The following is a 15,091-nucleotide window of genomic DNA, read 5'->3' as shown; positions in this document are numbered from 1 at the left end:
AGTTAAATAAGGTCAGGTCATCTCATGGGAACTTCATGATGAAAAGCAATTTAATTGTAATAAAATTTATACTGAATTCACACAAGCTGGCTCCAGGGTTCCAAAAAAATAACATTTTCAATCTCAACTCAACTGTAGGAACCTTTGTGTCTGGAAGATGCCACTCTTCGGGAGAGTGCGGCCAAGCTATGGAAAATGTTGCCTATGTGAGGCATAGCTATAGTGAGAGATCCCTATCCTTGGGAGACATCTCACAGAAGTCAGATCTTTGGAAAGGGAGAAGTGAGGAGGAGGATGCAGTAGGAGAAAATGATGCCATATGTCCTTGAGTTGGAACTGACTTATAGCAATCTGAATATGGCTTTCCAGTTAAGAGTTATTTACAGTCATTTTGCCAGTGCCACACACATCCCAACTCCCAGTGAATTCAATGGCTGAAAGGGGATTTGAACCCAGGTCTCCTGATTCCAAGTTAGAGGTGGGTATAGACCACCAATTCAGCAGCGCATGCTCATTCCTCCTTTGGATGAACAGGTTTTGGCAGTTCCCAGCTCTGCCACCTCTGCCAGTTGCCCACTCACAGGCAGCACCCTGGCTTCCCCTCCCCGCCTCCTCCAACTGCTGCCTCTGAGCCAGAGGTGGTGGGACTGGGAACTACCAAACACCTGTTCATCCAAAGGATGAACCCACACGAACCACCAAATTGGTGGTCCGTGCCCATCTCTAGTCTTAGTCCATTGCTCTGTCTATTTTACTGCATTGGGTACTCTGTGGAGTAGGTCCACTGGAGTAGGGGACATTGAAGTATGTCCGTTGAATTGTTCTGTTCCACACTGGGTGCAGCAAGTCCAGCTGCTGGCTAGTAAAGTCCCAGACCAAAGAAAGGGAGAAACAGGGACTGTCAAGCTCACTAAAGTGGACACTGTGGCAAGACAATCCAAGGAGCAGTCCAAACATGCAGGCAGTCTGAAGCAAGAGAGTCAAGGACAATGGAACAACACAAAGGCTGTTCGGTGAATTCGTTCCAGCAGACTGCAGAGCTGTCAGACAGGGGTTTTCCTGCTGTGCTGTTGGAGCCCCATCCAGCACACAGTTGCAAGTATTCAGATGGCATGAGAAGAACCCCAATGTCTCCTTGGGAGAAAGACCCAATGTGTGAAGGGACCACTTACTCACGTGGAGATCTCCAACCACTCCACCATGGGGCTTCAAGCCAGGCTTGGGGCTTCAGCCATCTCCGCTCCTGAATGCTGGGAGGTCATCCCACCCCCTTCTTGGACTCAGCCCCTGAGCTCCCATCATCCTCATGCTCCTGGGTCCCAAAAGTCTGAGATCTGCCAGCTCAGGTTCCTGATTGTATGATCCTGATTGCAGGATCCCCAGGATCAAGCGGGTCCTCTACCCCATCAGGCCTTGGAGTCCCCAGTTCCTCAGGCTCATCCTCACTGGAGGACTCCTCGCCTGAGGAGAAGGGGATTGGATGAGTCAAGTCCTCCATACATTCTTTAGCATAGTAAGTCACAGAGCAGGCCCATTTGAATCAATGGAACGAATGGAGGAACTGACTCACGAAATCCCAATTGGTTCAATGGGTATGATTTACTATGCTGAGCAACAGGATTTTGGCCAACCCAGTCTCCAGTTCTCCTATTGTTGTATAGACAGCTCCTCGAGTCTCTGCAGTGGGTTTGAAAAAACAGTGGCTGAAGTTTTATTCTTGTGCTTGCTTGGGAATGTTAAGACAAGCTGAATGTTACCTATCTGACACAGGAAGAACAAAAATACACTAAATATATTTCTGACGGAGAAACGTCTGTACTCAGAGGTATGCATTCGAGCAATGAGTACTGCTGTAGAAACTATGCAGTGCAATAACAGGTGATGCCAAGAGTAGGATTCCAAAAGAGTAAGTTTGAGAACTGTAAAGGAGAAGAGCAACTTCACAGGCAGCACCCTGGCTCCCCCCATATTAATCAGAAAGTTTAGCACATTTAATATGGAGTTTGGAAACCGAATAGTCAATGGCAACGTTTTATTACAATTTTTTTTTTTACATAGTCTTATTATATATTAGCTGGCTGGATAGCTTGGTGTGTTTGGTATCTTGTTGCAGAGCGGGATGGCTGGGAGTTTGGTTCCTCACTGTGCCTCATGAAAGAAGAGGGGGTAGGGTTTGTTGGTTTGTTTTTCATATCTTTTATATGGTTTTAATAATATTTTGTAAGCCGCCCAGAGTAGCGGCATGTTCACTAAATGGGGGTGGTATAAAAATAACATCTAAGAATGGGAGTTGGCCCTCTATTTCTTTTTCCATGGTGAATTGTATATTTGGGTGGATGCAAAACCCACAACAACCATTAGATGCCGGCCGTGAAAGCCTTCGCGAATATATTACTCATGATTGTTTGAACAGTGCCAAAATTGCATCGCCCATAAAAGTGAGGATATTCACAGAACTTGGGAGACTCCAGACTTTTAAGGACTACAAAAAGTCTTAGGAAAAATCCAATGGGGAGCCTCCCCTCACCCCCCCAGCACAATGATAATGCTTATGGCATGGGATCTCAGCAAAACTAAGGAAGAAAAACATGTAGAGTCAAAAGGCTAGACAAAATTCTCCCATTGACCCATTGACAGGATAAGTCATTTTATGGTTCAAAAGCTATTTTAAAATGTCCATAAAGATACCAAGGGAGAGATCCAAGCTTTTAGTGCTACTGATATTAAGCATAAATGTGTCCAAAACATATTGACACACACTGGAGGGGAGAAATTCGGCTGGTGGAACTATTCCATTCTGCAACACTGATTAATATAATATAATAAATATAATATAATATAATATAATATAATATAATATAATATAATATAATATAATATAATATCCTCACATCCAGCAGCAATTCAGGTTTCCTGTTATGACAAATCAATCAAAACACTATACAGTACATTAAATTACTACAAAACAATTTAGTCTTATCAATGCCTTTAAATTGCAAATAAAATCATGCTTGCATTTTTTTAATAAATGCAAACATCTATTTTTATTTGGACGCAAAAGTTTTGCACAAAAAATAAAATAAAGAAGAGGATAGTCCGTCAAAATATGTTTTTCACTTCTGTTGGCAGGTCCTGCCACAACACAAACAATTCACAAAAGTTATGAATGAATGACTGTCCTAATCAAAGCTTAGAAGAGTTGTTGATTCAGGAAAGCCAAGGAGTTCACCAAAAAAATTCTGACCACCAATCACCCTTAGGCATCCCAAGCTTTGTAAACTTTGCTCGGGGGTTTAACATCAGGGATCTCCTCCAGTTGAAGACCTTGTCTCTGGCCAATATGCGGACAGCAACGGCCTTTTGGGTGCAAATGCTTCAAGCAGATTGAATCTGATGACTCCCCATCAGTGAAGACTATATTCCTAGCACTAAAGGCACCGGTGCTGACTGTGGTCCTCTCAGCATACACCTCTTGAGGAACCATCTCATGGCAGCATATGTGGAGCTTGAAGGCTGCCTGGAAGCCCTTCTTGAACTGCTCATTGAAATAGCCATAAATGATGGGGTTGATGCTGCTGTTAGAGAAGGCCAACCAATGAGCAAAAGGGAAGATGTAGCCAGCCAACAAATTGATGTCCCACTCATCCAGGTTAGCATAATCAGTGAGGAGCATCAATGTCCACAGGGGCAACCAGGAGACCATGAAAAGCAGTGCCACCAGGACAAGCATTTTAATGATTTTCACCTTCTTCCTAGAGACCACGGTCTTGCTACGATCTTCACTTGCCACTTGATGCTGGCTCACTGGGCCTGAGGACCTGCACAACTTGAACCCGATCCTCCCATACATGAACATAATGAGGGTCAGAGGGACAACATAGATGTGAACAAACAGAACAGTGGTGTAGACTTTGCGCATCCCATTTTCTGGCCAGGCCTCGTAGCAGGAGTACAGGGGATATGTCATCCCTGGGTGGTCTTCCCATACCATGTAGCTGTCCTCCTGCTGAGCCACTGTGAGCATAACAGCAGAAGGGCACATGATAGCAATGGCCAGGATCCAGATGACGGCGATGATGTTGAGAGCCTGGAAGAAGGTGAGCTTGGGTTTAAATGGATATACAATGCAACGGAACCTGCAGGTGGGGGAGGGGGAATAATTAGGAGAATACAGTTAGTGGTGGTAGAAAATATTGCGGCTGCATTCACACTTCTGCACAGAGAGAACCTAAGAGTTGTCCTTATAGTGAGAACTTTGAAGTAACAGCATTAAAAAGGATGCCTTCTGTTGCACATTGGGTCTCCATAGAACAGAGAACAAAGGCATTGCTTTCTATCAAAGGTAGGGAAAACTGGACAGCATTTGACTAGAACCCACATATGGAAAACACACCGCTCAGGATGGTATAAGATGATTTTTATTTGTTTCAAAAGTCCTAAAAAGGTGTTTCAGATACATTGACACCTACTTATGGCATCATGAGTTGTAATGTTTAGTCAGTATTATTCATTTTTAGGCATGTGCACTGTCTTTGGACAAAGGTAGAAAAATGGATTGAAATCAGGGGTATTGGTGCAATGCTATGGGGCAGAGAAACAGCATAATGGTCTTTCCTCCCCCTCCCACTCACCACCATTTTTCTTCCTTCCCCCCCCCCTCACTTTGTGATGTGGTTGTATAAATACCAATCCCTGCTTGCTGGTGTTAGTGCCTAGGGCAGGGTTGTCAAACCTTTCGCACTCCAGACGTTTTAGAATCCAACTCCCAGAATCCCCAGCCTGTGTTGCCAATGATAAAGGACAATCGAAGGTCTCACCTAAAACATCTGGATTGCCAAAGGTTGCCATCTCTAGCCTAGGGTGCCCGGGATAGCCAGGCTTCCTTTACCAGCCTCATCAAACTACTGGGTTTCCCTCTCTCTTCCAGTCTCCCCCGACCCCGTTGCTTTTTTGCTTGTTGTTTCAACACTGCAAATAGGAGCCAGGGAAGAAAGGCACAAAGGTGGGACCAAGGGCTGTTGAATGACCTCAAAGGCTAGAGCAGTGGTCCCCAACCTTGGGCCTCCAGATGTTCTTAGACTACAGCTCCCAGAAGCCTTCATCACCACCTCTGCTGGCCAGGATTTCTGGGAGTTGAAGTCCAAGAACATCTGGAGGCCCAAGGTTGGACACCACTGGGCTAGAGCTTTACCTGTGCAGGGGCTGGGAGGAACTGAACAGTAAAGATATGTAGGAGTCATTCTTTCTTTCCAAGCACAAACATGACTTTGAAGGTGATGAGATCCCATGCCAGAAAATGTGCACATCTCATAACTGGCACTATGTTATTTATGGCAATTCACCACTGCAAAATGCAATTTTACTTACATAGATGGAAAGTCTAAGCTAACTTGTAGCCTGAGTATTTAATATTGGCCACATCCCCATTCAGCTGGAAAAGATGACAGCACCCCCCTCCACTACTCCAGGGACAGTGTCCTTTACCTCAGAGCAGGAAGTGTGAGAGGCAGCCATTACTTCTAGCAATGCCACCAACCCATCACTAACAGATGGCTATTTTCCCCTGTTGCCTGGTCTATGGCAAAGAAAGGCAAGAAAGAAGTTTGCCCACTGCCTTGGGGAGAACCACCTTGAATGCCATTTCAAATTCCTGTCTTCTGCCTCCTCTCACCTATCAACAGCAATTGCCACCAGGGTGAAGACGGATGATGAAATAGACATGCCCTGGGCGAGCCCACTCATCTTGCAAATGCTGTTGCTGAAGGGCCATCCTAGGAGACAGCAACATCCAGTAGTTAGAGCTCGGTTTTAATAAGCAAAAAAGCAAAGCATGCTGCTTATCTACTGCCCCATAGCACTTAAAGCACTCTCTGGACAGCTTACAATTCAATTATGCAGGCTACACTTTGCCCTCCCCCCTCGTGAGCTGAGTACTCAGTTTACCGACCTCAGAAGGATGGAAGGTTGAGTGAACCTTAATCTGGCTACATGGAATTGAACCCCAGGTCATAAGCAGAGGTTTGGCTGCAGTACAGCAATTTAACCACTACACCATGAGGCTCAAGGCATGAATAAGTTTAAAAAAGTAATAAATAAGTAAAAAAAACTAAATAAATCCGAAGACTTTCCACTCCAATCCAGTCCAGCATCCTTCCTCCCAGAGGGGCAAGTTGGAGGTCTCTAGGAAATATATGGACATGACAGGACAAGAAACTTAGAGGCTGCATACAGATGTTCCCCTTTCACTTACCTGTGATCAAATTGTCCACTAGTGTTGTGGGCACACAGAAGATGCCTACCAGCAAATCGCTGATGGCTAGATTGAAAATGAAAAGGTTGGTGACTGTCCTCATCCGCCGGTTTTTTAATACAACGAAACAAACCAGGCTGTTCCCAACGACGCACAAGGCAAAGATGAACAGGTAGGCCACAATGTAGAGGACAGCGACGGGCAGGGAGTGCTGGTAATAGGGAGAGTAGGTCAGATTCCTTTTAGAGCTTCCAAGAGTGTTGATTGTTTGGTTGACGCTGTCTTGGTGCCCCTCCATGGCTTAGCACAATTTCAGCTCACCTAGCAAAGACTGAGAGGAAAGCACACATCAAATTGTGGACCCCTCCTTGCATTGAGTGGACAGATGACCATTTGGGAAGAGAGTTGCACATAGAGTCATCATCCATAAAAGAATGATCTCAAAGCTCACCAAAGAAAGGAAACCACAGAATGGGACAGAGATGGGGAACGGGGGTGGTGGTGGTGGTGGTGGACACCACTCCCATCTGATCCAATGGTCTACGTAATAGAGATGGGGAAAATGCCCAAAGTCCTTATTTCCATCCATTTAATCTATCTCACCATGAGTCATTTTATGAAGCATCTTGAAGCCCAGCCACATTCCTTGTCTTCAGTGAGAGAATGAGGCACATGCATTTTTTTAATGTCAAGATTTCTGCAAAATGTCTTTGTGGAGAATTTTATGAAGCTACGCACACATACATAAGTGCAACACAAAGTACAGAAAGACTGACTAATTCAGTGGTCTCCAACCTTGGGCCTCCAGATGTTCTTGGACTACAACTCCCAGAAACCTTCACCACCACCTCTGCTGGCTAGGATTTCTGGGAGTTGAAGTTCAAGAACATCTGGAGGCCCAAGGTTGGGTACCCCTGGTCTAATTGATCAGAAAGACTCCAACAATCCATCCAGTGCTCGTAATTTTTAGCAAGGCAGTAGCCATTGTGGCTTTGCGTGATTTCCATTATTTGCACAGAAATTGTTCTTGCCAATGGAAAAAATATACAGTTGAGGCTGACAAGAAACATCTTGCCCTTTCACAGGTGTGGAGAACATTTTGGGGGTTCCTTCTATCTATGTGTGAGAATTATGCAAGTGAAGATTTACACCCTTACTCCTTAGCCAAAGGCAACACATTTGTGAGCCTCCAACCACATCCAGCTTTCTTTCTGTCCCAGAATTTAGCCCACAGGCTGAGAAAAGGTCTCACCTCCTAGCCTAAATAAAACATATTTTCATCATTTAATTCCCCACCAAAACACCTCCACACACTCTGGTAATACAGGGAAAGGAAAAGCAGTAGACTTGGTGGGCTACAACTTGTTTGGACTACAGCTCCCAGAATCCCCCACCCAGCCAGTGCCAATAGCCTTTCCACCTCAGGGGTTCTAAGAGTTTGTCCCAAACAGGTAACTTTTCCAAACTCTGGGAATCAAAACAGCACCCGCTAGCCTTACCACCAATGCCAACCTCCCTGCCTGTTCCAGCCCTCTGACCTTCAGGTTTAACGGCAGGTCTAAACAGGGGCCCTATTAACACATGCAGCTCCGTGAGCACAGGAGGGAGGAGGGCTGTACATCCCTCGCTAGATTTTCCAGTGGAAATGCAGAAGAAGCTGGAGGGTCTCCCAGATGGGCAGGGCTGGCTGACTGCCCATTGGAATAAGGGAATGGATACACCTTACCATCTAAAGCAGGGAGTCCTTGCGTCAAAATGACCGGTTCCAAGCACCAGCACTGCTTGTCGGTTTCCTACTGAGACTGACGAAGGGAGGCAGTGTTTTGTCTACCTGCGCATCGTCTTGGAAAAAAACTGGCACGTTGCAGCTAAAATGAAAGCGTTAAAGAAAATATTTTAAAATAAGTTTGAAACGGAGATCTTGCAGATGCTTATTATGCCACATTGAGTCCCTTCTGATTTAGGAGCAATTGTATTAATTAATGATCTCCAAAGGGTCCTATCTTTAATATTCTTGCTCAGGTCTTCAGAACCATGGTTTCCTTTACTGAGACAATCCGTCTCACGATATAACCTCTTTTCCTACCACCTGCTGCTTTTCCCAACATTCTTGTCTCTTCTGGTGAGTCTTCTCTTCTCATGGTATGTCCAAAGTACAATAATTTCCTTTGCTTTGGAACAAACTGCTGCCGGAGATCTGCTTGTCCCATCCCTAGAGGTTTTAAACAAACTTTGAAAACCTTCTTGTTTCAGCAGGCCCCCTGAAATATGCCATTGTTAAATGCTCTGTTTTGAGTCTGAGTTTAATCCCTTCAGGTATCTGATTAATTTTAGCTTTATTGTACATGTTATGCTATATGCTGTATAGTTTGTTTTTATTGTTACACACTGCCCAGAGAATCCATTGGTGAGATTGTCAGTCTAGTTAAACCAACCAACCAACCAACCAACCAACCAACCAACCAACCAACCAACCAACCAACCAACCAACCAACCAACCAACCAACCAACCAACCAACCAACCAACCAACCAACCAACCAACCAACCAACCAACCAACCAACCAACCAACCAACCAGTATTATTTAGAATAATCCTTAGCCTGCACAAAGGAGAACATAGCCTGGTATGCTTGTGGGCAGATCCCTTTTCTGGAGCATTTTTTAAAAATTCTTTCACAATCTGGTTAGTGTGCGTATGAATGAGGTGAAACTCTTGGTGACGTAGCAGAATAGATACTAGAGGCAAAGTCAGTAAATTTATGAAAGAACTAGAAGAAAGAATTTCAAGAATGGTCAATTGCTTAAGAAAACACAACCCACTGAATTGTATTATCAAGAACCTAAAGTTCCTTACCAAAATTCTCAGAATTACTCACTAGCGCAGTCTCTAGGTGGCAATGGGGGCCCTTGGGTCTTTCTAGCACAGTTTAGACCCATCTTGCCCCTTTGCCAGTCACATAGGAGAGCCATCAAAGTTTCTTCCAGAACTACAGGGACTCTTAGAGGAGCTCCCAGACAGGGGGTTCAGACTGACCAATCAATAACATAGAAAGACCCAGGTATGTGTATCTTCCAGGTGATTCCTGCAGACATCTGCTTGGCAGCCATGAGAAAGATGAAAGGGGATCATGAGCCCCAAATATGCATACAAGCAGATCTAGAGGGACGTGGTGGCGCTGTGGGCTAAACCGCAGAAGCCTGTGCTGCAGGGTCAGGAGACCCGGCAGTCGTAAGATCGAATCCACGCAACGGAATGAGCACCCGTTGCTTGTCCCAGCTCCCGCCAACCTAGCGGTTCGAAAGCATGCAAATGCGAGTAGATAAATAGGGACCACCTCGGTGGGAAGGTAAACAGCGTTCCGTGTCTAAATCACACTGGCCATGTGACCACGGAAAGATTGTCTTTGGACAAATGCTGGCTCTATGGCTTGAAGAGCGGGATGAGCGCCGCCCCCTAGAGTCGGACACGACTGGACAAAAATTGTCAAGGGGAACCTTTACCTTTACCTAGATCTGGGATTGTGCAGCTGTTTTGACTATCATCATCATCATCTTAGAACTCCAGAGCTGGAAGGGATCCTATGGATCGAATCTAGTTCCTGTCAAGGAGGCACAGTGGGAAAATGAACTCCCAACCTAAAGAGAGACCTAAACCACCAAGTTATCCCGTAATTATGTTTGTTGTTCAGATGCATGTCCTACCACACAAGAGGGGCTGGGTTTATGATACTCCATGTTGACATGGTGGAACAATGGCATGACAACTAGACTTATTTCTTGAGTCAATGGGCCATGGGGAAAAAAAGTAGGAGACCCAGAGTACATCTCAACTGTGGACCCTGCTAGTGGCTTGGACCCTTGGTAGCCATCCAAGAATACCAAGTACCAAGGACAGCCCTGACTTGTGTTGTGGAGCATTGCCCATAGTAAAATGGCTCCTTAGGACCTCCTTGGCATAGGGACTGTGAAATTCCATCCAGTCTTGAGAACAAGAGATGGTCCACTCACAACAGATTGGTTGGTAGGCAACCTACCAAGTAATGCCATGGCTCAAATTTGGCATGCATTGAAATGAAGTAAACAACTTATTATCCACCCAGACAGCCAGTTAATGAGGAGAAGGACAAGAGGAAAATTTTCCCCAAAGAGCAAAGATACAATGCACACTAGCACTGGCATGCCACTAGTACTCTAATTAGCTTGAGTACTTAATGAAAGCAGATAATCTAGCATTATCTGGGGCAGGAGTTAGATGGGGAAATGCCATTCTGCCTTAGAAACATTTTCCTGTTTGAGGAACAAGTGACATGGGGTTCTTAAATCAGGTCCCCTCATTGTTTCACCTGCCTGAAAATCGCCTCTTCATCAAGGAGGCAGGCAGGGTCAGCAGCAGCTCCTTTGTCCTGACAGCCAAAGGGAGCTGATCTTGTAACGATAATAAAACCTGCTCTCCAAAACAAAATGTCCTTTCTCCTTTGACCCTGGTTGTTATGGGTACTGTGGGGACAAATGGAGGTGTTTTTTTTTTCAAAAATTTTTTTTTGTTCTTTCAATACCTGAGATTAAAAGGAAGCCGAATGCTTCTGCATACGAGAAGATAAGGAGAAATGCCTACATGGCCATAAACAAAGAGCGCTGTGGGTATGCCACCCTGCTTCCCCATCCCCAATTCTCTATCCTCGGACTCTGGGTTCAATCCCAATGAAACACCTTTTCTGAGAGCTGAAAAATGAAGCATATTGTTGCTTACTTAAGATAGTTTCATGTTCCATCCAAGCCCTCAGGACAATATAACCGTCCGGCTTATTACGCAGATGTTGTTGGATGGCCAATTTCACTCATCTCTTAATTGCTTTGCATTTTGCTCCTGTGCTCTTTGATGTTGCAATAAGCTGCAGCAAATATGGTTTGGCTGGTCAGTGGGAGGTGCATCTTTTAAACAAACAAAATTAATCATGCCGTCAACTTCCCAGCTTTAAGGGGAAACTTCTCGGGAATGGGATGGACCAGGAACAGAAGGAAGAAAAGCTACAAAGCAAGTGTTTTGAATTTTTGGCCCCTTCTGTCCCAGCTTTTAAATCCAACTTGAAAACTCTCTCGGGCTGTAAGTACACTGCCAAGCCTAATCGGAGTGATTCAGCTTTGCTGCAGCTTGGTTCACAGCCCATTGTATGCTTCTTTTTGGGTTGTGTGATCCCATGGAGACTGCAGATAAGTTTTGTGCTGGTGTCCCCACTGGCCTCTCAAATGGATGCCGTTTGCTCCACACTACGGCCCACAGCCACCCTTCCTCTGAGTCCACCCAATGCCCCTCCCTGGCTCTCCTTTTGGAGGAAATGGTAAAGTTGGTGGGATGTTTAAAGCATGGTGCCAGGGAAAAGAGCCAGATTTCCAAAGCTCTCCACCAGGTACCAACACATACACACATACTGCAGAAATGTAATAGTCTGCTGGAGTTCATTGGAGTTGTTTCTATTTCATATCAATTTTAATCTTTTTTTGGTCTGTGATCTAGCACTAAACTGTTATAACAGTGTAGTGATAAGGTGCTCTGGTGTTAAACTTGGTCATTTACTCTTTTTAAAAAATTACAAAATACTTTGAATTTAAAAAATTACAAACTATCTTTTTTGTTTTCCTTTCCTGTTTCTCTCTTTCTCCCCCCTCCCCCTTCACGCTGTCTCTGGCCCTTTCCTATTTTGGAGTATTTTCGCTGCTGCAGCTGCCTGGCCTGCCTGCTGGATTCAAGAAAAGGAAAGAAGGCATCAAGTGGTGAAGGTGAGGAGAAATATCTCCATATTGCAGTAGTTTTTCTTTGGAGAAATGTTTCCATCTTCACCTTTATTTGCTAATTTTATTTTCTTGTTGTTGTTGTTTTTGAGAGACAGAGCTGTATGGTGGTTTTTTATTACTATTCCCCCCCCTGCAGGGGAGTACTTCCCTTGTTTGATTTTTTTAACATTAGTTAGTTTATTGTGTATGCATTCTGCTAATGGCCTATATTTTGGTGAGAATTTTGGGGACTTTTTGGTTTGCTTCTGTGCAGGTATATGGGCCAGAAGGTAGTTTTTGTGACTGTGCCTTGTATCTTTGCCTGCTTTTGGAATAGATTACAGGAGACTGATTATCTGTTGCCCTGCCTCTGCTTTTCTGGAGTAGTTTTATGGGTTCCCTAGAGCTTTTGGAGTATCAAAAAACATGAAGGGGGAAACACAAATGAAAAGGTCAAAAGAGGCTTTCTCTTTCATGTAAAACAAAAAGACCCAAATGAGTCCAAAATACAAGAAATAGTAAAATGTTCCCTGTGCACTTACCTATGGATGATCTTGGTTTCCCTTCCTAGACTTCCACTAAGGTCTTTCATTCTATAGCTGGCTACAAACATAATTGAGTTTTATTAGCCAAACTCAAAGGGCCTCTCATTTTGTCCTAAATTAAGATGTGGTTACATTGATTCACTTTAATTGGAATCTCACCGGCTTGATGAGGTGGTCACAATCACTAGTTCAGAGGTTAGGATCCCATTGTTCAGGTGTGTGTGGGGGGAATGGCCAGTCTAGGGAAGTATGGAACATTAACCTGAAATATTATTCCAAGGTAAGACTATATCCACCCCATCAGACTGGAGCCATATCCACTGGGACCTCTAGATGGAGTTGTTTCCAGTGTACCCCTTTACAGCCCCTTGAGGGAGGGCTATGCTCACTCTAGTTACCTGAAAGGGCTGTCTTTTGAGGCACTGCATCCCTAGAACCCTCTCGCAAGGGAAGTAATACCACCATTCTGTTCTGCTTGAGTGAGGTCTCACTTAGAATACTCTGCCCAGTTCAGAGCACTAAAGTTTAAGAAGGATATCAAGAAGACAGAAAATGTCAGGAGGGGCAACCAACATGGTTAAACATCTTTAAACCAAGCTCTGTGAGGAAGAGTTGATAAAGTTGGGCATGTTAACCATGAGAAGTGAAGAATGAGAAGTTATATAATAGTCATCTTCAAATATTTGAATGGATACCATGTGGATGATGGAGCAAGCTTGTTTTCTGTAGCTTCAGAGGGTAGGACTCAAAGTAATGAATTCAAATTATGAGGAAGGAGATTTAACATATACATTAGGAATAAATTCTTGGCTGCAGTTGCTATGCAATGGTGGAATTGGCTGCTTCAGAAGGTAATGGACTCTTTTTCATTTGAGATTTTAAAATAGCAGTTAGGTAGCTGTCTGTCAGGGATGTTTTAGTTGTGGCTTTCCTGCTTCACCAGAGGGATCGACTTGATTAATCTTGGGGTCTCTATAACTCTGTGATTTTTAATCTCCCCAGTTTCGAAATTATGTTGACTACAAAGTTCTGCAGTAGTTGGAGAATTCTGCCATCTAGTGGCTGAAGATGATGTACAATATCTGAAGATTGTGTACAGTCTTCAAATATATGAACACATTCAAATTAATTAAAATCAGTCAACGCATTAAAAACTGAAATAGATACAGCCCTAGATTTCAGTTCCATTCTTTTTGAGTGATAGCGGCAGCAGCACTACAATCATCAGCAACAACCTATTCCTTATTAAACATTGGTCTTTTCTGACAAGAAACCTGTTGCTTGGCATATGTATACTGTTGCTCACATTGCTACCACTTCATTGCTCTTCCTCTGTTGTTTCCAGGGCAAGCCGATCAAAGACCATTTGCCACTTGAAGCAAAGCAGAAGACAATGCCTCCTCACACTATCTGTATGAGAGCTAACTGTACCAGCATCTGAAACTTTCTTCATCAATGAAGGTGGAAGAGCAGGTCCACCTCACTTGAACGCAGAAGGCTAGCTTTCGGGGCTTATGGCAAGTTGCAGGGCACTTGGCTTTCCTTTCTAATGTCTTCCTGCTGCACTTTGAATTTGGCCAATCTGAGACATGTGTAACATTTGTTAAAGATTAATCCAATTGAATCTGAAATCTCCTCACTCCCTCACATAATTTAGATGCAAATCGTACGGTCACAACAAACAGACAACAGCCTTCCTCAAACTGGTGCTGTCCAGATGTTTTGGACTGTGCCCAACCATCCTATTGGTCATGATGGTTGGCAGTGATGAGTGTTGTAGTCCAGCATATCTGGAGGTCTTGTGAGAGGGGATCACTTGAATGCAATATAAAGCCAACATTTTGCTCTTGGGGGGTTTTGTCCCCTATTTTTCTTCCTTTCGCCAAGCTTTGTATCTCAAAGATGTGGGTGAACTCGAAAGCTTTCTGACTGTGTTCAATATTGTCCCTGGTTCTCAGAAAGGCATTGCTGAGTTGTGGATGCTGGGGTTTTCTTTTCTTAAAGGTAAACATTGCTTTCTTTGCTTTTCCACAACAGCAGCAGCAACACCATCACCATCACAACCACCACTAACAGCAGCAACAGCAGCAACAACAAAAACAACAATGGGACTGAGCCTTGTCTCCTTTTAAGACATTAGCTATTAGATTATGTCTTCCCGGAATATCCCCATGCCACCCTTGAATTAGTCTGAATCAGTATTAAATTTGTGAGAAAACATAGTCCCCATGGGGCATTCTTAAAACTACAGATGAAAGGAATGGTTTTGGTTGTTATGGCCCATGGATCACGATCCAAAGGCAGAACAAGGAGTGCAATCAAGAAATGAAAAACCTATTCTATATAAATAAATTAAATACTAAATCTTCTCTTCATGCTTCCCTTTCACCATTATTTGTTCCTGGAAAGAGAGAAAGCATCTATTTACATCTGTTTCAGTAACTATTCCTCCCCAAAGCAGAATCATTTCCTACCAACTTTAGCTGTAGCCTTTAGAATGTAGTCCATGCTATTTTCTTACCT

At 44.0% G+C, this 15,091-nt stretch overlaps 1 protein-coding gene and 1 long non-coding RNA gene across 2 annotated transcripts; one reads left to right on the top strand and one right to left on the bottom strand.

Moving 5' to 3' along the window:
• Positions 1-2,969: 2,969 nt before the first annotated feature.
• On the bottom strand, positions 2,970-7,021 carry LOC110075179 (neuropeptide FF receptor 1). Its single transcript, XM_020786151.3, has 3 exons — positions 6,251-7,021; positions 5,672-5,771; positions 2,970-4,136 (listed from the first exon to the last, which is right to left on the bottom strand). Exons 1-3 carry the CDS (start codon positions 6,546-6,548, stop codon positions 3,257-3,259), a joined length of 1,278 nt encoding a protein of 425 aa, XP_020641810.3. The 5' UTR covers positions 6,549-7,021; the 3' UTR covers positions 2,970-3,256.
• Positions 7,022-11,934: 4,913 nt separating this feature from the next.
• Positions 11,935-14,199, top strand: LOC110075180 (uncharacterized). The gene is made up of 2 exons (XR_002299920.3): positions 11,935-12,029; positions 13,914-14,199. It is a non-coding gene; the product is annotated as an uncharacterized LOC110075180 (long non-coding RNA).
• Positions 14,200-15,091: the final 892 nt, after the last annotated feature.

The sequence above is a fragment of the Pogona vitticeps genome, chromosome 8, assembly GCF_051106095.1.
Source record: "Pogona vitticeps strain Pit_001003342236 chromosome 8, PviZW2.1, whole genome shotgun sequence".
Taxonomy (NCBI): domain Eukaryota; kingdom Metazoa; phylum Chordata; class Lepidosauria; order Squamata; family Agamidae; genus Pogona; species Pogona vitticeps.
Note: the sequence above shows the minus strand (reverse complement) of the source record. Positions and strands in the feature narration are given on the sequence as shown.